The 22,294-nt window shown below is 43.9% G+C and overlaps 1 protein-coding gene across 3 annotated transcripts; it reads left to right on the top strand.

Moving 5' to 3' along the window:
* The first annotated feature begins 5,949 nt into the window (after positions 1-5,949).
* On the top strand, positions 5,950-21,273 carry GOLM2 (golgi membrane protein 2). Of its 3 annotated transcripts, XM_088139271.1 has the most exons (11): positions 5,950-6,061; positions 6,510-6,874; positions 7,738-7,792; positions 8,251-8,353; positions 8,907-8,997; positions 9,309-9,447; positions 9,718-9,798; positions 10,617-10,712; positions 10,824-10,982; positions 16,544-16,711; positions 19,289-21,273. In XM_088139271.1, exons 2-11 carry the CDS (start codon positions 6,548-6,550, stop codon positions 19,357-19,359), a joined length of 1,290 nt encoding a protein of 429 aa, XP_087995397.1. In that variant the 5' UTR covers positions 5,950-6,061; positions 6,510-6,547; the 3' UTR covers positions 19,360-21,273. The 3 variants fall into 3 exon arrangements, with proteins under 3 accessions (XP_087995397.1, XP_007436438.1, XP_007436441.1); XM_007436376.2 differs by lacking the exon at positions 5,950-6,061 and having other exon boundaries at positions 6,068-6,874; positions 9,312-9,447; XM_007436379.2 differs by lacking the exons at positions 5,950-6,061; positions 16,544-16,711 and having other exon boundaries at positions 6,068-6,874.
* Positions 21,274-22,294: the final 1,021 nt, after the last annotated feature.

The raw sequence follows: 22,294 nt of genomic DNA, 5'->3' as shown, positions 1-22,294 counted from the left end.
ATGTTCGATTGTGTAATGCAAGAAAGAGTATTGGTCTGCAAGTTAGTGTATCAAAGATCAAGGCAGTTGTATCTGAAAGGGAACATGGAGTTGGGTGTGTCAGAAAAAAACATAAAAAGAAATTGAATGCCATGGGATACTTAAGAAGAATATAGTAAAACCAGAAGGGATGGGGTTAAGATGAACAGGGAGTGAATGACAGCTTGAAAGTAGTATGTTTTGATGGCCTGGTCACCCTGAGAACCCAAAAATATATGAAGGAAGGGTGAATAGGTTGAGGGAAAGGGTCAGCCAGGTATGACTGATAACAACCTCAAAAAGAGAGAGGTGGATTTCTGGAGGAAATTTATGAAACAGTGAAAAGATTTAGTGGAAGCAAGAATGGTTTGCAAAGGTTGAAAGATACATAGCAGAGAGGTCCAGCAAATGGTATTGCTTAGATTTAGCTGTGTTTTCTTTTATTCTTTTTCACTGTGCCTTTAATTCCTTTTGTTCACTATTTTGTACTCCCTCTTCTGCATGATGCTGCTTATTCTGAAAGGGAACAGCCTGGCACAGATGTATCCATTCATACTGAATAATTTGGAACTCAAGTAATTGGGCATTAAAATGGGGTATATGACTACTCATAAGAAATGAATGGGTAACCAGATAAAACCACAACACACACTCTACAGATTAAAAAAGTGTGCATTGTGGTTTTATCTGGTTATCCAGGTCATTTACTAGTCCTTGGCTCCTAACATCAAGCCATAAGTATGAGTTATTGTGGTGTATTCTGATGTTTAAACCTGGTTTTCCCCACTGTTCCTTACTACACAGTAAGGAACAGGGGGGAAACTTATCACAGCGGAAACATTAAAATCCAGTATATTATCCATCTTGTGGAGAAGGAGGATCAAGGTGGGCTAGAGGATTCTGCAGCCCAGTCAGTTTGCAACTATTGAAGAACCATGGCTTGCAAACGCCCTAAAGTCTTGAGCGTGATCCCACGGGGTTCTTCCCTAGGTTCAGTGATATCCAGCAGCTATACAAATGACTGACAGGATGGAATAGAAAAAATGTCTTTTCAGTGTACAGGTGATACCGAGCTGGGGCATTGGTTGATACATCACAAATCAAAATTTGCATACATTCTATGATTCTATAATAATTATATGAAAGGGGAGTCCACATTCTTCTTTTGTGGTATTCCAGGGCAAGACTTGAAACAGTTATGTAAGGTGTTTTTGTATATAAAACCATGCCAGTTCAGATTATCCATACCTGGCTTCCGCAAGAGCAGATTAAACAAATCAACTATTACATTGTCAGGTCCAGTAGGCTGATTTATGCTAAAGTTGTGGAATATTGGGGCCCTTATTAAAATCTTAGGACAGAAGGAAGTAGGCAGCCATTTGAAAAGGAGGCAGTTGTCTAGGATGTTCCTATACATTCTCTCACAGGCAAGTTACAGAATCTTTTCTGTTTTCCAGGCACTTTATTTGTAGATTTTTAAAAAATCTATGTCAGATCAGAGTAAAGCAGTAAGACAAGTAGAAAACAGTAATAAACTTGGATGCCTTGGCTGGGAGGCAGATATGAAGGGTGGGAGAGAATTGAGAGCAGAGGAGTGGGCAGGAGCACTGGAACTGTGACAGGTAGGGAGAGATGTGGTGGGATCCTGGGAGGATGGGCTGCACTCAGGGATGTCAAACTCCCTGGTTGAGGGTTCCCAATTTCCAGCCTCCAGGCTCTTCCCTTGGGGCCAGGTGATTGGATCCCTGGTGGTCCTGGACTCCGCTGCTACCACTGAATGCCAGGTTGATCTGCAATAAATCTGCCCTCATCCATGTTTGATCGGGGATGAGGTGGCTGCCCTCATCCGGGTGGGCCCGGAGGGGTTGTTCCCCTCTTGAAAATGTGCCTATCTGGGTTTCCGGTCTGGCACCAGCCAAAACTTGAGGGGAGGGGAGGGGAGGGGAGGGGAGGTGGCAGTTGCCATCTGCGTGTCATTGTGGGCTTTCAGTGGCTCTGCAATGCAAATATTTGGGTGTGAGGCCCTCTGGTTGAAGTTGGGCAATAGGGAACGGTTGGGATTGTTGCTGGTGTACCACTCTGCCTGCAGTCCAACATCATCCCTGCCTGAGCTGCTGGATTCCTTGCTGGGCTGGGAGCAGAGACGCAAGGCTGTTGGTGCTTGGGAATCCCAGTTTGCTACCGGGTGGTACTGAGTCTGGGGTGGCTCAGGAGTTTGTGGCCTCCCTGACAACCATGGACCTGTCCCAGGTCATCATGGGTTCAACACATATTAGGGGCCACACATTAAACCTGGTTTTTGTCTCAGGGCAGTTGCAACATGACCTAGTTTTGGAGGACATTGTCATCAGTCCATTGCCCTGGTCAGATCGCGCTCTGGATGCTTTTCAGCTCACTGGTGTAACCCCACCTTGTGGGCAGGGAGGGCCTGTTTGATTGGCCCACCTCAGGAGCTTGATGCACCCAGCTGGGTTTCAGAGGGACCTTGGGGTTTTTCCCAAAGATCTGTTGGGCAGTCCAGCTGAGGCCTTGGTTGCAGCCTGGAACGGGTGAGCGTCTTTAGACTGCAGTGCTCATATGCAGCCTCTCTTCTTGTGCCAATCCAGGGGTGTGCCTTGCTGTACTGAGCAGCTCCAGGAGATGAAGCACATGAAGAGACCCCTATCAGGGACCTTTCATCTTTGGTCTTTAATGGGGTTGCATTTCCCCACGTGAGTCTGGTGTGCCATCTGGGAGTTACCAGCTCCTGCTTGAAGAGCAAGTGGCAGCTGTGGCCCGAGAGGGCTTTTGATTCATCCTGTGCACAAATTGCTCCTGCTCCTGGACCAGGAAATCCTTCAGACAGTCACTCGTGCCTTGGTGACCTCTAGGTTGGATTATTGGAGCTGCTCTTGAAGATCACTCAGAAGCTACAGCTGGTCCAGAATGCAGCAGCACAGGCAGCGACACATATCACAGTATAGGCACATGTCGCCATTGCTTTGTGCACTACACTGCTTGCCAATTGGCTTCCACATGTAGTTCAAGGTCCTGGTTATCACCTATAAAGCTCTGCATGGCATCGGGCCTGGTTACTCCATGTGTAACCACGCTCATCCAGTGAGGTCACCTAGAGCGGGCACGCTCCAGGTCCTGTCAATTAAGCAGTATCATCTCATGGGAACAAGGAAGCATGTCTTCTTGGTGACGCTCCTGCCCTGTGAAATGCTATCCCTACCTGCTCCCACCATTTTGACTTCCCCAAACTGCTAAAGGCCTGGGTGTGTTTTTTTGGCACTCCCCTCCCCCGCCCCCGTCTTCCAGTCAATTGCCTTCTTTTTTCCCTTTTCCTTTTTTATCTGTAAGCCGCTCAAAATTGCTATGGAATTGGGTGGCCTCAAAATTGAAATAATAAACAAAATCACCATCATCATCATCCATATTACTATACTGGGGGAGGAAACACCAAGAACCAAGAAATAGAATTGCAATATCTATCCAGGATCACATAGCACCCTACCCTGTTGGAAAAGCCATGCTTTCTGTGGTATTTATCTTGGCAAAAGATCTGAGGCTGCACACAGCCCTCATTTTTTTCTGATCTTTTTTCATCTGCTTTCATACTGTAAAAGCATTAGACAAGAATGTCAACTTTGTCCTTTGACTTCCAATGTTTAGAATTCTTAGCTTGTGCCATTTCATTTCTGAAAAATTATATATTTATTTCTGAAGGTCATACTTGGATTCCAGCACTGATGCATCTGATTACTCCATTTGGGCAAACTGTGGGATACTCTGTTAATTATTAGAAGTGATTGCAATAGGCAGAGATTTATTAAAAATTATCATTTTATGGATGGACTAAATTTATTAATTTATTTACTTATTCCGTATGATATTTCTCAAATAATATTAAACATGAATAAGATATGCAGGGATATTTATCTGGATATTGATAGACGGGGTATTTAAGCCTTACCCTTTGGGATAGGTATAGTAAAAATGCTCAGAATGAATGTTAATTCCAGGATATACGTAGTATTTTATTTGCATGGAATTCCCATATCTGGAAAACATGTTCAAAAACTCAGTATACTGTTCCATAAATCCCCGTGAACATCTTCAATTCTGAAGGTATCTTTGTAAAAGATGTAGTTGTCCATTAAGAGGTGGGGGCTTTAGTTTCCTGAATCTGGAATTATATATGTTATTGGTGTATTACTGGTCAATGATTGTAAATAAAAATACTACTACTCATACCATTAAGTATGTCTTTTAACTAGTACCATATTTTGGACAACTTAACTGAAGATAAATTCTCTTTCCTGGGACCTTTTGGAATATTCACAAATAGCACATCTAATTAATTGGTCTTTTTCTAGTTCAAAATAGATCTCTATCAGTTTGAAATGGTAGTATGTCAGCTGTGTAAAATAGCATTCTGATATTTTTTCTTAAATGAAATTGACACTGTAGGAGAACCCACATCTTAAAAGCAATTTAAAAAACTGTGATATGGAAGATTTAAATGGAAGTTGGGATTTTTTCCTTTATCAATAACAGGACAGTGATTTCCTTTGTTAAGAGATTAAAAAATGTCATTTGCTTGTTGCCACCCAGTGGCAGCATTAACAACTACAGTCTCTATTGACATTTGGGGCCAGTGGCATTTTCAGCTTAAAATCCACCACAATTACTAGATGTGATCACTAAATCTTAGGAACCCCCCCATTAATGGTTAAAAATACTTTGTATCGATCATTAAATTTGATATGCAGACCTTAAAGACCAAATGGAACAAGGAATTGGAGATCCCCCTTTTCTCTACACAATGGGAAACTGTCTTAATTATTTTACCAAAAATGCGGACCTCGGTTTGTCTAGAAAAGGAACAAGTTTTGGATGCAATGAGAGTAAGGCTTATTAAAACATTTTTGTGATTTCGTAAAATCATGACGTTCTGTAAAGATGCCACAACACATTTTAATTTGACTTTTAGTATTCTGAAAGTTCTTTTGAATTATCTACCTATTGCTAAAAATGGACTGCAGGACAATGGAAGTGGACTCGGCACGCCCTTGTAATCACGCAACGCTTGTCTTTCAATACGGGAAAAAAGATTCACGGCCCGCGGACTGAAGCCCTGAGGTTACTTGCAACGTTCGATTTCAGACGTGGATTATACACGGATGATGGTCCTGAAGCACGGCCACCGCTCACCGAAACCCGCGCAAGGCTCCGCGCCCCCGCGGGAGAAGCCCCCCGACCCGCGCGTCGCTCCGGCGAAGCCCTCTCGTCCCCCGGAGGCCGCCGTGCCCGGCCTCGGCTAGCAGGGGCCCGCCTCCGCCCCTCAGGATTCCCGCGTTTCTGAGCAGCCGCTCCGGCTCAAGCGCCGCGCGCGGGGGCCGGGCAGGCCGGGCGAGGCCCTCCGACCGCGCTTCCCAAACGACGCGGCTGGCCACGCTCCCGCCGGCCCTCGGCGGAGGCCTCCGGCGCTCAGGCGCGAGGCGGCCGCTGTCCGGGAAGCTCTCTGAGGAACCGGGCCCGAGCGAAGGCGCGAGACCCGAGCCGGCCTCGGCGCCTCCTGGCGGGAAGCGAGGGCCTCCGCGGCCCTGCGGCGGGCGAGGAGGGCGCCCGGCCCCCCGGCCATCCGGCGCCTGCCCGGCAATCCCGCCAGCTCGGCACCGCAGCTCCCGCAGACCCCCGGCGCCGGCCGCCTGAAGGCGCGGGCGTCAGCGCCCGGAGCGCGCCAGCCAGCACGCGCGAGGGGACGCCCAGCCGAGCCCGGGGCGACCCGACCGCAGCTGCGGCCTGCGGGGCCGGGCGGCCAGCGAGTCCCCGCCGCAACAGCCCTTCCGAGTGCCCCGCCCCGCCATTAGCGGAGAGGAGCGGCCGAGCGGGCCGACGGCCGAGCCCCGCCCCTGGCGCAGCCGCGGGGCGGAGCGGGGTCGCGCCCCTCGCAAACCTCGCGGCAGCGGCGCGCGGCCCTGCTCTTCTCGCGAGAGGCGGGGCTGTGGGACGGACGGGGGCGACGCGGAAGTGGCGGAGCGCGGCGGAGGCGGAGGTGGGCAGGCGGGCAGGCGGGCAGGCGGGCGGGCGCCGTGGGCCGCCCCGCGGGGCTTCTCGCTCGCTCCCTCCCTCCGGCGGCCGCCGGCCTCGGGCCCTCCGCTGAGACCCAGCGGCCCGGCCTGGCTCTTGCGGGGCGGGAGCGGCGGCCGGCGTCGGGGCCGGGGGCCCTCGGAGGCAGCCTCGCCGGAGCTCCGCCCGTGGAGCGCTGCGGACCGGCAGCGCCGGGTTCGCCCTTGAGGGACTCCCCGCGAGAGCGGCCCTGCCCGCCCTGCTGCCTTCCGCCCCGCGGCCCCTTCGACACGCGCTGAGGCGGCGCTGCGAGCGAGCGAGCGAGCCCGTCCCCGGTCGGCGTTTCGCCGGAGCGCCCCCGCGGTCCCGAGCGTGAAGCGCTGCCGAGCTGAGCGGGCGGGCCTCGCTGACTCCGCTGCCCTTCCGCCCGCCAGGTGCCGAAGAAAGCGGAGGCCCCCCGTCCAGCCTCCCCATGGTGGGGTTCGGCAGCAACCGGCGGGGCGGCCGTCTGCCTTCCTTCCTCTTTGCGGCGCTGCTGCTGGTCATCGCGGTCCTCGCCTTCAACTACTGGAGCTCGTCGTCCCGCCAGACCGTCCTGCAGGAGGAGGTGGCGGAGCTGCAGGGGCAGGCCAAGCGCAGCGACGTGGCTCGCGGGCGCCTGGAGAAGAGGAACTCGGAGCTCCTGCTCCAGGTGGAGTCGCACAAGAAGTACCTGGAGCAGAAGGAGGCGGACCGCAGCCACCTGAACAGCCAGCTCCAGGCCAAGGACGGCCAGATTAGGAAGTGCGAGGATGGCAAGGTGCGGGCGTGGAGGCGGCCAGGCGCCTTGCGTGGGGCTCAACCCATGGTGCTCAGGCACCGCTGCAGCTTTGGTCAAAAGCAGTTGTCTGTCTGGTTTTGAGGGAGTGCAGTTCTTACTAATGCCGTATGTGAAGAGGGAAGGAAAGTTAAAGAGAGGCTGTGCGCCAGAGACTTGAGTATTGAATATTGACCGCCTTCCATGAAGGACAGGGAGATTCCTTCAGGTGTGGTCTCTTCTGTGGTACAAAATCATTCAGATTCTAACCTCCTGCAGCTTTGGGTTTAACTAAAACCAAGTCACAGTCTTCTGCTATAGAGTAGGTTTGCCTGTGTAACATAGTGTTAAAGGTATGCTTCCATATACTTTCGTTATTCTAAAACATGGGTGGGCAATGGGATTTCAGTCCATCCTTCAGCTGTAGGTATGAGAAGCAGGCATCTGCGGGGAAAGCAAATTGCCTTCTGTAAATTACTTTTCGGGCACATGGTATGAGCTGGTAGTTGCACCGATCAGCTTAAAAAACCTGCCTCCTTCCTTAAGCAATTTGGAGGCAAGCTATAAAAAACTAGCAGCATGTGTTTTCTAAGACATCAAGTGAAATACTTTTTAAACCAAAGAGAGAAAAAGGGATCTGATAATCTTGCCCCTCTGATGACATCTTATGCTCTCACCCCATCCCTGAGGCTCTCAGCTGCCAGAAGATGGTATGGTAGTGAGGCTGCAGACCAGAAAAGGTTGTGTGCCCCTGGTCAGAGGTGATCAGGGTCATTTTGATCTTCAGAATCAGTCATTCTAGATAATTTTATTCTCATAACAGGAAGATTATCTGTATAACTTTACTACTTATTTTTCCTTTTCAGATCAAACTTCAGAGCAACATATCTTACCAAATGGCAGACATACATCGCTTAAAGGGTAAATGTTCCTGGTATAAATGTTATTTTATAGCTGAATAACATATAGCAGTAAAATCTAATACCAAATAGGCAACCTTGTGCTGTCTTGAAATTTTGGAATACAGCTACTTTTTGTGGACTACTGTAAGTTCTCTTTAAAATTTTCAGCTAGATAAATATTCTAAATTTACTAGAATATGAAATATTAAAAATGGGCAGGCAGCATCTCTGAAAAAAATCCATTATCTCCTGGACTATTTTAATGGGCCTCAAATATAAAAGCAACAGCCTCCTCTATTCTGTAACAGCATAGCTATAGGCTAAGGATCCAGAAAGGTGTATTTTAGGTATTATTTTAATTCAGTAAATATTTACATTTTTATTACTATAATGGAAAATTATCCAGCAGAAAACAAGGTTAAGTTTAAAGTATGGAGCATTTTTAAAAATTGTTCAAATGTTTACACTTTCACTTAGAACAACTTGCAGAATTGCGTCAAGAATTCCTACGACAAGAGGACTATCTTCATGAATACAAGAAAAACAATACACAACTTCTTAAAAGACTGGAATACGAAAGGTGAGAGATTAAATGTGAATAAAATAATCTAGTTATAAGACATTTTATTGCTACCAGGTCAGCTCATTTGCTTATGAGCTTTAGGATCAATGTTGGGCCTTATTTTAACATTAATATTCTTTTGTGGCTGTATATAAAACAGGTTAAGAAGATGTTTGGTCTCAGCCTTGATGCTTGATGGATCAATACAGCCTTATAGGTATTAAGGAAGAGAAGAATGGAACAGGGTTTGCTTTGCTTGGTTGTAGAAATCAAATCTAAACGCAAGTATATTGCAGTTGTCCAAAGCCAATAGACAGTATAAAGTGGTCAGTATACTGGTATTTACAGAGATTGCTGCAATAGGATGGGAGTGAAAAATTGTGTGCTACCCTGCTTGGTTCATGACTCATCAAGATTTTTGTGAAGGAGTTCCTCAAGAAAGTTAGAGGCCTAATTTCATATTTTCATTCAGTGTCTTATATGGAAAGGAACTTTACCTAGCAGTTCATAAATAATACAGAAAATCTGGGTCAATCTCAGTTCTACATTCTGTTTTTCCTCTTTGTTCTAGTTTTCAGTGTGGGCAACAGATCAAGGAACTAAGAATACAACATGAAGAAGATATGAAAAAATTGGAGGACCAAGTTATACAGGACCAGAAGGTACACCGTGCTCTCTGGTCTGCATTGAGATGAACCCAGGATTCTGCTGTCTTGCTCCTCCCGGCATGGTTATAAGATGGGGATAGTAAGGAGCAGACTTGGCAATACTAGTTGCCGTATCAGGGTAGAGTTTTTATTTTTTGGCATTTGGGCTGTGGGAAGTAGGGGAGGTAAAGGTGCAGACGAAGCAGTATGATTTCTATATGTTGATAATCCTAACAATGAAATATGAAGCATTGGATTAACTGGAAGATAAATTAATGTGTTTCTTTGTAAGTTTAGCTTTTAATCCTTAAGGAATATTTTCACAGCAGACTACACGCAGGAGCCAGTTCACCAAAGACATTGAGAGAGGATTGAGTGAGAGTCCAAAAATACTGAAGGCAACTCAAAAACTGAATGAAATTAAGAATGAAGCACCATCAACCAACAATATATCAGATGGCAAAGGTCTGTCTAGGGCAACTGTGGTAAGGCATTAGGGTCCCTCTGACACTCAGGGGAGAACGGCAAATACTTGCTTGTCAAGGTGCTCAGCCAGGGCACAGTTCAGTCAGCAGAGATTTGGGGGTATAGCTTGGCTTTGCAGCAAGGCAGTGTGGGAGGTGAGGTAACTTTCCTCCATCACCATTTCTCCTATCCCTGTAACAGTTTGAACACACATAGTCTTAGAGTTTCAATGGACAGTGCAGCAAGGGGAAAAATATCTTGTTTTGACAGAAAAGATTAAACCCGGGGACGATGCAGGCATGCCTGGAATAGAGGAGAATGACCCTGCCAAAGGTGAAGATACACTCACTGGTTAGTATCTCAGATCTGATGTTGCACTAATGTCTCCTGCACTTCTGCTCACTCCAGACAGATATTTCAATTGACAAATGGAGCCCAGGATAGTTAAAAATCACTCTGATAAAAATGGTGATGTTTTGCTTACACATCCAGTAAAATATGCTTGCAGCATCATTTCTGGGTTCTCAGTTGTTTTGTTTTTCAGATGGCATTGATAGTTGCCGCTAACAGCTTGATGTCCCAATCTGATGAGAAATAGGAGACACGCCTATAATAAGACACGTCTTTGCAGAAGTCCTGACACTGGTCTCTTAAAAGTCTCTTAAGACTTTCCTCTTTAAATGGGTTGTAGTGAGAAGAAGAGTTTTTTTGGTTACTTTTTTGATCCTTAAGAATTGTGGGAGATTGTTGTGTTGAGAGAGCACTTCTGCACACTGCCTGGTCCCAAGATTGGAGCAGTATATACTTTTTGTTAATAAATACAGTGTTTTTCTACAAATCTGGAATTGCACATTATTCTTCACTGGCTATTAATGCTGGTAGATGCTGTATTAGCAAACTCTTCAGGGCTATTAGGTTAGAGAACGGTGATTCTCTGATTCCCCCAAGAGCCAGAATTATGATTATTATAACTAGGGAGGCTTATGGTGAACATCTAAATTTTCTCAGAGCAATAGCTGGATCTGTAACAGTCTGTCTTCTGTTGCAAACTTTGGTCTTGAGCAGAGTTATTCGTTCTTCCTCTTTGAACCAAGTGCTAAATAACTGCTTTATAGTATGTTCGCTTAGTATTTACAGATGTGAGTCATGGTGTGGATTTGTGTTTTTAGCATTGAAGAAGCCACTTTTTTCAACTTCTCAAAATCAGCATCAGCCTGGTGGAAATCTTCTCACAGAAAAAACCCGTTCTCCAAATCTGGCTCCAGGTGAGATCATCTGTACTGGGTGAGGGTCTTATTGATTTGCCCTTCATAATGAGCTTTATACAGTTTTTTCTATGTTCTTGAACTCTGGTTATATGTTTTTGTCTGCTACAGGTGTAAATGAGGGTAATGTCGATATGGTAAACCAGGTACCACCAAACTACCTGCAGCATGCAATTCCTGTTCACGCATTGGACATTCAGAAAACTGAAAAAGAGCTTGTGAAACAGGCTTCCAAGGACAGAGTCAGCGACTTTCAGAGAATGAAGCAAAGTGAGTCAGACCATTATCAGTGATCATAATTGCATGTGTTATATCAAATTCATTAAAAAACCTGCTAATAACTTTGAAACGTGAGAAACGCTGCCTTTGGAATATCTGCGAGCTGAATGTTTTAAGTATGTTTGCATTCAGATGTCTTTGTTTTTAAATATCTTAGCCATTAATTGCTGCACTATAAATCCATCTCAGAAGCTGCCTTTTGGCAGTTCCCATCCCATTCTAGGGAAGCTCATTGTTCCTGACAAGGGTGTGAGGTTTGTGAATTCATAATCCTACAGTGCTGTGACTTACAGTGTGATCAGAACTTCCTGTCTGTTCTGTCAAGTTCTATCAAGAGATGAAGAGACTCTGATTAAACCAAGAAAGTGTCCTCTGTAGCGTTTTATGTCCTTATGGAACACACAGAGCTGACATTCACTGTCAACTGTCAATGTCACTGTCACTGTGAACAACTTGAATCAGATGTTCACATCTATGAGATGACCGTGTGAGTTCAAGAGTCCCTGCCCTATAAACAAAACAAAACAAAACAAACAAGCCTCCACCTCACGTGTTGGTTGCCATCTTCAAACTCTTGTGTTCATGATGTAGATTTGTGGAGGTTAGTGGCACCCCAGTCAAGACAGATCCCAGAAAAAAGTTGTCAGTGCTCATGAAGCTGGAAAGGGCTACTAACCAGTTTGGCCTCCATCCTTCTACAGTCAGGACGAGAGTATACAGATGGAGAAAACGTAACACCGTTTAAACTCTTCCCGGGAGTGGCTGTCCAACAAAAACGCTCCAAGAGGAAGGTATAGAATGCTCTGAGGAGTCTCAGAGTGCCCCAGGATAATGCAAAGGATCTGCAGACCGCTTTTACGCTGCCTGATGTCCATGTAGATGGCATCATGTACCATAAGAAAAGCACTGAATAAGAGTGGCATGCATGGGAGGATACCAAGGAGAAAACCACCAGTCTCCAGAAAACACATTGCTACCCATCTCGAGTTGGGCACTTGGAGGATCTGGCAGGCCATTGGAACAGTGTTCTGTGGGTAAATGAGAAAAAAAGGTAATAATTGCATTGGCATTGAGAAACGTTGCGTTTGGAGAACTTCAAGGAAAGAACCTTATCCCGGCCATGAGGGGTGGCAGTTGGAGAATCATGGTCTGGAGCGGCGTGTCAAAATCAGCGATATTTTTCAATGGGGACAAATTCAGAATCTAACTTTTGGGTAGGAGAAAAACAGCATGCGTAAAATGGAGAAGGCCATATGGGGCAGGAATCCATGCCAAAAAATACCTGGTGGTTTTGATGGGTCACAAGCTGAACATGAACTAGCTATGTGACTCAGCTGCAAGAAAAGCAAGTGCAGTATTAGGCTGCATTGGCAAAAGTATAGCGCCAAGATCAGGAGAAGTGATTGTTGATTCTGTGTTGGTAAGATAGTTGTCTAGAATACTGTATCCAGTTCTGGGCACTGCATTTAAGGAAGGACATTGACAAATGGGAACATACCAAGAGCTGAGCAGCAAAGATGAAAAGGGAACTTGGGAGGGAAAAACTTACAAGGAATGATTGAGGATGTTGGGTACATTTAGCCTGGAGAAGACTGTAGGGAGACATGATTTGCGTCTTGAAGTATCTTGAAGGGGTGTCATGTAGAAAACAGACTTGTTCAGAGCTGTTCCGGAAGACTGGGGAAGAAACAATAGGTCCAAGGAAGATTTTAGTTTGAGATGAGAAACCTATTCCTTTAATGATTAATGCTGTTCAGCAATGGAAGAGGCTGCCTCTGGAGGCATTTAAATAGAGGCTGAATGACTCTCTGTTGGGGATGCTGTAGAAGTGGATTCCTGCACTGAGCAGCGTTGGATTAGATGATCTCTAGATCTCTTCCTACTATTATATTCTGATTCTTTATTAACAGAGCTTAGATGAAGCTCTGATCATGTTGTAGGTCAGAGTAGTGCAAGATTATGGGTAGTTCTAAAGATTCACAAACTCACCATTGCAAACATTGTACATCCATGGAGCAATAGCAGATCTTTGCAGAAAGTGGTACAGGGTAGGGTTTCTGGGAGTGGAAAACTTGATTTAGCTGGTGGACTAGTAGCAAAATATAGGTGGCTGATGTTTCCAGCAACAAGAAGATTAATAATAGTTAACTCTTCTGATCACATTAGAATATCATAATGTTAAACCAAAATAATCACACAGTTACATGCTGAAAAGCAAAACCAACATGGCAATTTATAAATGAGCATAAAAGAGAATGTAATAACTAAACCTTATTCAGGATTAGATCTGCACACGGAGTAACATTTTGAATTAAGGTTATTTCTGATACATTTGAAGCATATCTGACTTTAAAAATTCTATTTCTTTCCTAATTTGAAGTTCTGTTTAATTTTATTAGGGCTAAACTGTCTGGGTTGTAGGATAAAAAGCAAGCAGTCACATTCCATTTTGCATTAGATTATCTCACTGGATTTATCAGAATTATAGAGTCATAGAATTGAAAGGTGTCTCAGAGATCACATGGTCCAACCACTTGCATGGTGGAGGGTCCTCTGAGGTGTTTTGGACAGAGGATCATCCAGCCTTGGAAGACCTCCAGTGGAGGGGAACTCGCCAGTCCACGAAGCAGCCTGTTCCGCTGGCTGACAGCTGCTGCTCTCAACACATTCCCACAATTGCTAACCTGAGTCCACTCCCTGCATCTTCAGGCTGCTGGCTCTGTCCTTTCAGGGCATTAGAGAATACATGCACTCCATCCTCTGTATCACCATCTTGTAGCTATTGGAAGACTTGCTAGGAAAGTTTTTTTGTTGATAAATGGGAATACCTACCTACCTACTTATCGCTCGCTACAGTATTTTTAATGGTACAGACTTGTATTACAGACCACAGCTATTTATGTTCATGCTAAAAATGTGTTACTATAGCTGTGATATTTGTTCACAAACATGACAATCTCAAGAAGCTTATTGTAAAATATGACCTGTAAATAATAATATATTTAGCATAGTTGGTGGGTGGAAAAAGAGGTTAACTTTGCTATGAGCTTCAACCAGTCTTTTTAAAGAGGCTGCCCGAGATCTGTACTAGGGCTGAAGACTTGTTAGAGGAAAAAAGACCATATGTGACAGGACCAGATTTTTTTCTTCAGTTTCAGAAAATTGCTTTTCCTGATGGTAAAATAGGCTGCCTGATGAAATGATGAGTTCTCCTTCCCAGGAGATCTTCTGGATAAGTCATCTGATTGAAATGCTTTAAAGGGTCAGACTAGATGATCTCTGCGATACCTCCCAATTCTATGATTCTATTATTTTTCCTTTTCAAAATGTAATGAAATGCATTGTTAATAATCCTCTGAAATCTTTTCTTAAGCTGCTTGTTACTTTCTGTAGCATACTACCTTTGAAAGCTTAAAATGCCATTTTACTATAATGTAATAATAATAATAATCTATAATCTATAATCAACATAATTTATTTCTTCTAAACCTGCAACCTCCAAGTCAAGGCTATTTCTTAATCTAAACTCCTGGATCCTGTTTTATACTGCTTAACATTATCTAATACACTGATGGTTTTGAATGATCAAATTGATACGTACATACACTAATTCAAACCATATTGTGTTTCTTTTGCTCAAGTTAGGAATATCTGATTATTAAATTGCTTATATCATTAAGACTTCAATACACCTCTCAGAAATAGTAAGTGTCTTGAGTTATGCTCTCATGGTATGGAAGAATTCTTTCCCTTCATTTAAAAAGTAGCTTGAGTGTTCATAAATATCTTGCTGTAGCTTTAGGACATAGAATGGTAGAGTCTAAAGGGGCAATGAAGTCTTCTTAAAACATCTTTACTTTTAAACTTTTGTATTCTGCCTCTCCTTGCATTTTCACTGTGGCTACCAATTGAGGAATCAACAGTTGAATACTACAGTATTATAAAAGCAAAAGCAAATTCCAGAAATAGCAACACAAGTACAAATGCAAAGTCATACAATAGCCTGATAAAGGCACTGTTAATTGCATTCACGCTTGGGCCATGGAACGAAAAGTATGGAAATGGCGTGTTCAGATTCACTGCTCCAGACAGAAATATTTTCTCGTTTTTTTTCCCCCTCCTATATTGATATTGTAGTTAGGTATTCTGCAGAAGTAGCTTTTGTTTACAAGACATCATCAATCCTGCATTCTAGGATCCCCATGAATAGACCTGAATCCTACTTGGCCTTCTGAAACTTTGTGAAACCAGCCCTCTCCTGTGGGGAGCTAATTGATCCTGAGAACACAACCTGTGGCACAACTGTATTTCCTGGGCTCTAGCGGGCCAGGCAGATTCAAGCTTCTGTCAACAAGTAGGACTTCTAAAGCTTGTAAAGAGCTCTCAAGATACTCTTGGCTCCAAGAATGAGCACTACTCAGAGCCTGCCTTGTCTGCAATGTTAAGCTAGTATTTGTTCCTTTAAAGAACTGAGAACTTACGAAGCTAGGAATTCTTTGCTGCTGTTATTTTTAATTGCAGCTCTTCAGGTTTCACAAAGCAGTTGGAGTGTGATAGCTCTTAGAAGTAATTATGTTTACATTTATTTACCACGTACATTTCTTACAAAATTTATGAAACTTTTGCTCGCAAGTTAGCATAGCATATATGTGCCTGAATGTTTCTGCAAGTATGCAAGAGAGGTATGGGACTCAAATCTTAGCAGTGTTTAAATGCTGAGTTTGTAAAGGATGCTTCTGAGGAAATATGGAAGGATTTGCAAGTTTATTTCTTAAGCATCACCAAGCCTCCTCTTGCAGTCTTTTACCCTCTGAGAACTAGCACATTGCACTGGGCTTCAATTCATCCACTTAACGTGACGCTGGATCTTGCCATTCTTGCAGTGTACAAGAGTTATGTAATTTTCTTCAGATTAATGTATTTTCATTGTGAAATTAGTTTTCACAATTGGTACTTTTCTGAAGTATTGGGAATTTTCTGTAGGCCAGAGTATGTTAATTATTATAAATTTTGCCCAAGCAACCAGAATTTTTCATCAAGTCTGATAAATGGAAGTCAAGGTATGCTTAAAAAGTATTCAGCCAATATAAATTGGTTACTTGCCTGCATTCAAAGCAAGCATTTAAGATCTCTACATGGAGAACATAGCAAATTGAACCTTTAAAAAAAAATCATTCTATGACAAACAGTGGGATTTGTAGAACATATGAGATTTCTGACATGTCTTTCAATTTATTTAGTCAAAAAGGCTATAGTTCTTTCCCTCACAACAGAAGTAAGGATCTTGTAACATGAAGCAAAAAGTCTACTCTTGACTCATATTTTAAACCTTGTGATTTTTTTTCTGTGGAGTTCTATATAAGCAATATTCACCTTTCTGAGGTTTCTGGCACTGGAGTTGCTGCATGTTCATTTTCCACAATTCATTAAACTACCAGGATGAGTGACCTTGAAGCCTATCCTCAGATACTCTTCTCCTTGCTTCATGCCACTCCCTGCTTCCCTCTGCCCCTTTCTCTTTGCTCCTGACTGATCCTTTGCCTACTTCACAGGCCGGTTCTTTGATGAGAACGAGTCCCCTGTTGATCCTCAACATGGATCTAAACTGGCGGATTATAATGGGGATGATGGGAACGTGGGTGAGTATGAGGCAGACAAGCAGGCTGAGCTGGCCTACAATGAGGAAGAGGATGGTGATGGTGGTGAAGAAGACGTCCAAGGTGAGCTTGGGCCTTGTCTCCATCCCATTCACTTAACTTCATCATATGAAAAGCACATTGAATTTGTGTAGAGTTCCATTATTTAGCTAGTAGGACACTAGTAGTTAGTGACTTGGCACCTGAGATTTGACTGTACCTGTTTTTGTAGCAGTTTTGGTGGTGGAATATTTCCAAACTTGAAGCCATTTGTCTTGAAACTGCTTTTCCAAGTAACTGGAAGTTAGGCTGTGTGTGTTAAGGGGCAGACTTGGAGAAAACCCAATTAGTATCGACGTGCTACATTTCCTCTCCTTGCTGCTAAGGTCTAACAAGGTGGATTTTCAAAATCATGTTGAGCACCCTATTCTTCCTTGCTCATAGAAATGATACAGATAGCCTTTGTTACCTGTTGTTCCACATATCTGGGGTTGGTAAATAAAGACCAGACCTTGTTATCTTAAGCTGCAGTGATTTTCTCTGAATGGATTTACTCTCCTCACCACCAGGATGCAAACCAATTGAATCCTGCCCTGATTGGCTCATGGCAGCTGGGTTCCTGCAGCTGGCCAGGTTATCCAGTTCCCCTCTCTGTCCTGGTACAGGTCTAGGAGAGTGCAGTTCATGCGGCGCTGGACCTCTCCCAAAGTACCCCTGTCTTTTTCTATCACCAGTCCTTGCACTGGCTGTGTATGATTGGGAAAATCTGCTCGTAGTTCGTGTGCACCTAGCTCAGTGGACCAGCCAGGGTTGACTGGTACCTCCTCATACAAGAAGAGTGCCATGGTCATCGAGAACTTTTTCCTATCTGCCAGCCCCCTGAATTAAGCCTGGGATTCTGATTTATCAAAATCTTAAAAAGCACTAAAACCACTTCTCTTTTAGGGGCCTTTGAAAGTGTTAACTCTTCATGCACAATTCTTCTTGTTATTCCAATATCATTACTGAATCTTGTTTTAAGTGTTATGGGCCATTCAGTTCACTGAGGTTGTACATTTTAAGCCATGGTCTTAAATTGGAATGTAGTGGATTATTGCTCCATATTGTTGGTATCGTATACTGTGCCTAATTATAGACAGTTGAAAAATAAAATTGCTTCCTCCTCCTCCTCCTCCTCCTCCTAAAGCAAAACTGTGTCCCACCTTTCTGTGGTAATTGTACCACCTCTGGAGCACCACTGCTCTGGCTTCCCGTTGCCCCCTTACAGCAAATGGAGGCTATAGCTATGTCATAATAGTATTCTGGGAAATTAAATCACATTCTCAGAATCACATAAGGCTGTCAAAGCTGCTGCACTGGACAGCAGCTGTGAATACAATCTTGGCATCATTAGACATCTTTATGTAAACATATTTTTTTGGGTGTCTTCCTCCCTACCCAGTTTTTGGTGATACAGGTATTTGCATTAAAACCTGCTCCTCCAAACTCTGCTTAGAATGCAAGTGTCTCTATAGTTTACTGTCTGTCTATTCTGCTTGCAAATAACAGTCTTCCATTGATGGATTTTGTGCTTCTGGTGAAACCTGTCATTTGCATGGATCTGGCAGCTGAATCTTAAACTGGAGTATACAGCTGAACTTCCTCTGCTTTGGAGAAACTAGCTGGGATTTTGAGCCCATTGTAGCAGAAATGATGTGATCTTTAAAAGCTTAAGCAAGGATAATTTGATTAGTCTCCAAGGTGTCACACAGTGCTTTTGCTGCAGAAAACCCCTCTGGGGCCAAAGAATTGTCACTTAACCTAGAGGGCAGAGGGAGGAAAGTGTTTCAGAAGTGTTCATAGATTTAAAAAGGATCTCTCTAATAGGATGAGAAGGGATACATTAAATGATGAAGGAAAAGGTGGGGTTATAAAACACGAGGCTGCTGAAATTCAGTTTTCTGGAATGTCTGGCTAAATCAGGGGTGAGTAATCAGCAGATGGCATGTGCCCTTACAGCTGCCAGAGCAGATGGGTCTGAAAACGACCCATTTGGGAAGAAGCATGTAAGGTGAAGTGGGGTCACTCAGCTTTACTGAGCATAAAGCAAGCCCAGCCCCCCACCCTTAAGACAAGGCAGGGAGCATCTCATGATCCCTCGGCTGTGGGTCTTGGGACTGGGGCACTTAGAATGGAGGAGCTGGCCACATTGCATAGGAGTCACGGGTGGAACTTGTCTTGATCTTTGTTTCTGCAGCCCCTGGATGGATCTGGTCCAGTTTCAGACTGGATCTTTCTTGACCAGCTTCTCCCTGTTCTGTTCCGTTTTCAGAGTCAGATAAACTGAGAGTCTCAGCACCCTATACACAATTTATTTCCACCATTTTGTTAGGTTGGAAAGAAGAAAAATCCAGAAACAACCGGCCCACTTTTCTGCTTTGGAGAGGTCTAATGGGCAAAATAGGTGCATCATGCATTTAACTCTCAAACCAAGATAGGGGGCTGCACCCACCCCGTGTTGATATCACAGTGTTACTGGCCAGCTGCCTCCCCAACCCCAGTCAGGGTGCGAAAAGAACAGCACAGCCCCTCACAGCTAAGCGTTCAGCAACGTCTCCCCTCTTTCCCTCCCCATGTCGGCTCCATGAGAGCTAAAGGTTGGTTTTCCTCATTCCCCTGCAGATGACGAGGAGAGGGATCTCCAAATGGATCTTGTAGACTATGGGAAACCACGCTTTAACGATGTACTTTAAAGCCCAAATTACTTGCATCTGAGAAATCCTGCAAGTTTTCAGCAGTTGCTGCAAACGACTGAGAAGACTACGTACAGCGCGCTGTTTAAAGTGAGACCGTGGAAGCAAAAGGTAAAATGCGGTGATGAGTGCATGGCGGGTTCCGGCCCACTGCAAACAAAAAAGAGATGGCTCGTCCTGCACGCTGAGGAGGGGTTAGAGTTACCAGACTGGGCTGCAAGACTGTTCTTTACTGTAACCTTTGCGTTAATAATTAACATTGCAAAATAATTTTACATGTTTCTGAAATAAAGTGAACGTGTACAGTTTGTATCTCATATATAGTAATGATGACTTCATTGCAGAAAAAAGTACCTTGATGGAACACTGAAGTAGCAGTGAATTTAATTCATGCGAGCAACTTGTTTTGTCTTGTGACCTGTGTTTTATGTAACGTTTCATTTTGAAAAAATAGACTGAAAATACATTAAATGTGTTTATGGAGGAACTTTGTTTAATACAACTCAGCAAGGTCTGTGTGGCAGCAAAACGACACTGGAAGTTAGCTCTAGGAGAATGACTAATGTTACCCATAGCAAACGTTTTGCAACAGTATTCTCATTTTATATTATATTTTTATCAGGCTTTAAATCAAAATCTACAAACAGTATTTCTAGCACACAGAAGCTATAAATATTCTGTTAACCCACTTTTTTCCTTCACAGCAGTGGGCTTTGATTGTATGCAATAATAGATTAATTTATTGAAACTTGCTCAAAACTGCAATCTTGGACGTTTTTAAATTCATTCCTGTCTGAATCCATTATGTCCAGCTTCTGGGTGATGCTGTTTCTTTTTAACACAAGTACCGCTGGAGGGATTCTGCATGAAAATGGGGAGGGTCCACAGTCATGCGTGTGGATGTGTGTGTTCAGTGTAAGACATCTTTTGTTTTCTGGTGGAGGGCAGGGGCCAGGTTGATTGAACACTTTCTGAGGTTTACAGCAGTGGTTATGCCCTCTCTGACAGTGACAGGCTATTAACCCAGACAATTTTAGCAGCAAGGGCTACTGTGAATAAAATGTTTAAGTACTATATGTCAAGGTTGATTATCTTTTACTACAGGTAGTCCTCACTTAACAACAGTAATTGGGACTGGAATTTCCGTCGCTAAGCAGTGCAGTCATGAAGCACAGTCACATGAATGTGTTGCTTAATGCAGCAGTTCCAGCATTTCTGGTTGCCATCGTTAAGTCCGATGTCACATGGTCGCCATTTGTGACCTCCTGCCAGCTTCCCTGTTGACTTTGCTTGTCAGAAGCCAGCAGTGAAGGTCACAAATGGTGATTGCGTGACCACGGGATGCTGCGAAGTTGTAACTGAAAGCCAGTTGCTGAGTGCCCAGATTGAGATCACACGACTTCAGGGATGCTGCGGCCATCGTAAGTACAAGGACTGGCTGTTAGTACTACTGGTTTAGCATCATTGTAAATTTGGTCGCTGAATGAGTGGTCATTAAGTGAGGATCACCTGTATTTCTGTGCTCAGGTTAAAGTTCATTTTTGATCAAAAAAATTCATTTGTGATCACTGCATTACATTGAATTATGTTAAAAAAGTACTCATTTCTGACAATTAAAATAGAAATCTATGTCTGGGATCCTTTTGAGCCATAACAAAAGCAGGGTCCCTCAAGGGGAATTGTCTTTCCTGCAACCTTTCTTTCTAAGCTGTAAAAAACTGCTGGATTTACACAGAAATATAAGGCTGAATCTGCTTTACAGGCAGTCCCGTCTCATTCTTCTCCCTTCCATCTGTCTTCATGTTGCAATTGATGAACTGACAAAGCATTTATTTCCCAAGCTAGGTGTAATTTTGTTAAGAATCTGTTGTTGAAATTGAACATTTAATAGGGTCTAATAAAAGCCTAATATAGCTTCCGTCTCTATCTTTGCGGTCCTTTCTACTCTGCATTGAGCGCATCCTGTAGATCCTGTTCTAGGCCCCACCTTGGCTGGTTCCTCCCTCTGAGACAAAAGAGTTTGGGGGATGCCCCTGTGTCCAGATCCAAGCATTCCAAATCCATTACTTCCACTGTGAGCCATAAGAAATGACCACTCATTTTACACCATTGTTATTTTGGGGGCACTGTGCCTGAATTGAAGCTGTGCAACATAAGGAATGTTTTGTCTTAAGTTACTTGGTTGAGGCACATTACATCATATGCAGGTAATCCCCAGTTTAAGAACGAGTTCTGTTCCCGCGGTCAAATTTGTATGTAAGCCAGAACAGTAGTATTGTATAATACTGTATAACTAGTATTGGGTAATGAACTCGAACCATTGCGTATTTAACTCAAATTTTGCTACAGTAGGCTCTGTTCTTAACTATGGGTCATCTATAAACCGGGTGTTCTTAACCCGGGGACTACCTGTATCCCCAGGGCGCATGTAGTATTTTGCAATGGGCTTCCATTCTCTATGTGGCAAAGACCATAATCCACCCAGCTAGATGGCAGCACGTGACCAACCTTGGCCAATCCCAAGAAAGCTCAGGAACAGTCTGCCTGGTTTGTACTTGGATGGAAGGCTATCAGGAGATCCCAAGGCTAGGCTGTGCTCCTTGAACAACATCACAGATGGCAAATGCAAGGCCCATCTATACTGTTGCCAAGAAACCTCACAGACACATCTCTGAAGTCACCAGGACCAGAACTGGACTCAAGGGATATGACTTTTTCATGTAGTTTAAACAGCTTTCAGGTGGCAGTAGGAAAAAACTTAGCTGAGGATCATTATAAAAACATCAAGATATATACATTATTTCACAAATAAGAAAATGACTAGTACTGTAGTTTTAACTAGCCTTCTGGGGCAAAAATTGCACGTTGCTAATTTTTAAGGTATTTGATGTGTGTTTATATGTAAACACAAGACTTAATTTTCCCCAAAACAATA

The sequence above is a fragment of the Python bivittatus genome, unplaced genomic scaffold (genome assembly GCF_059951505.1).
Source record: "Python bivittatus isolate LINGU-HERP-01145 unplaced genomic scaffold, Pbiv_v1 ctg000210_np1212, whole genome shotgun sequence".
In the NCBI taxonomy this organism is placed as follows: domain Eukaryota; kingdom Metazoa; phylum Chordata; class Lepidosauria; order Squamata; family Pythonidae; genus Python; species Python bivittatus.
Note: the sequence above shows the minus strand (reverse complement) of the source record. Positions and strands in the feature narration are given on the sequence as shown.

Bases quoted from the DNA above. Each gene is read 5' to 3' on its own strand.
- GOLM2 (XM_088139271.1), top strand. From the start codon at position 6,548: ATGGTGGGGTTCGGCAGCAACCGGCGGGGCGGCCGTCTGCCTTCCTTC. The intron at 8,998-9,308 runs GTACACCGTGCT...ATATTTTCACAG, and splicing joins AAGTTATACAGGACCAGAAG to CAGACTACACGCAGGAGCCA. The intron at 10,713-10,823 runs GTGAGATCATCT...TGTCTGCTACAG, and splicing joins TTCTCCAAATCTGGCTCCAG to GTGTAAATGAGGGTAATGTC.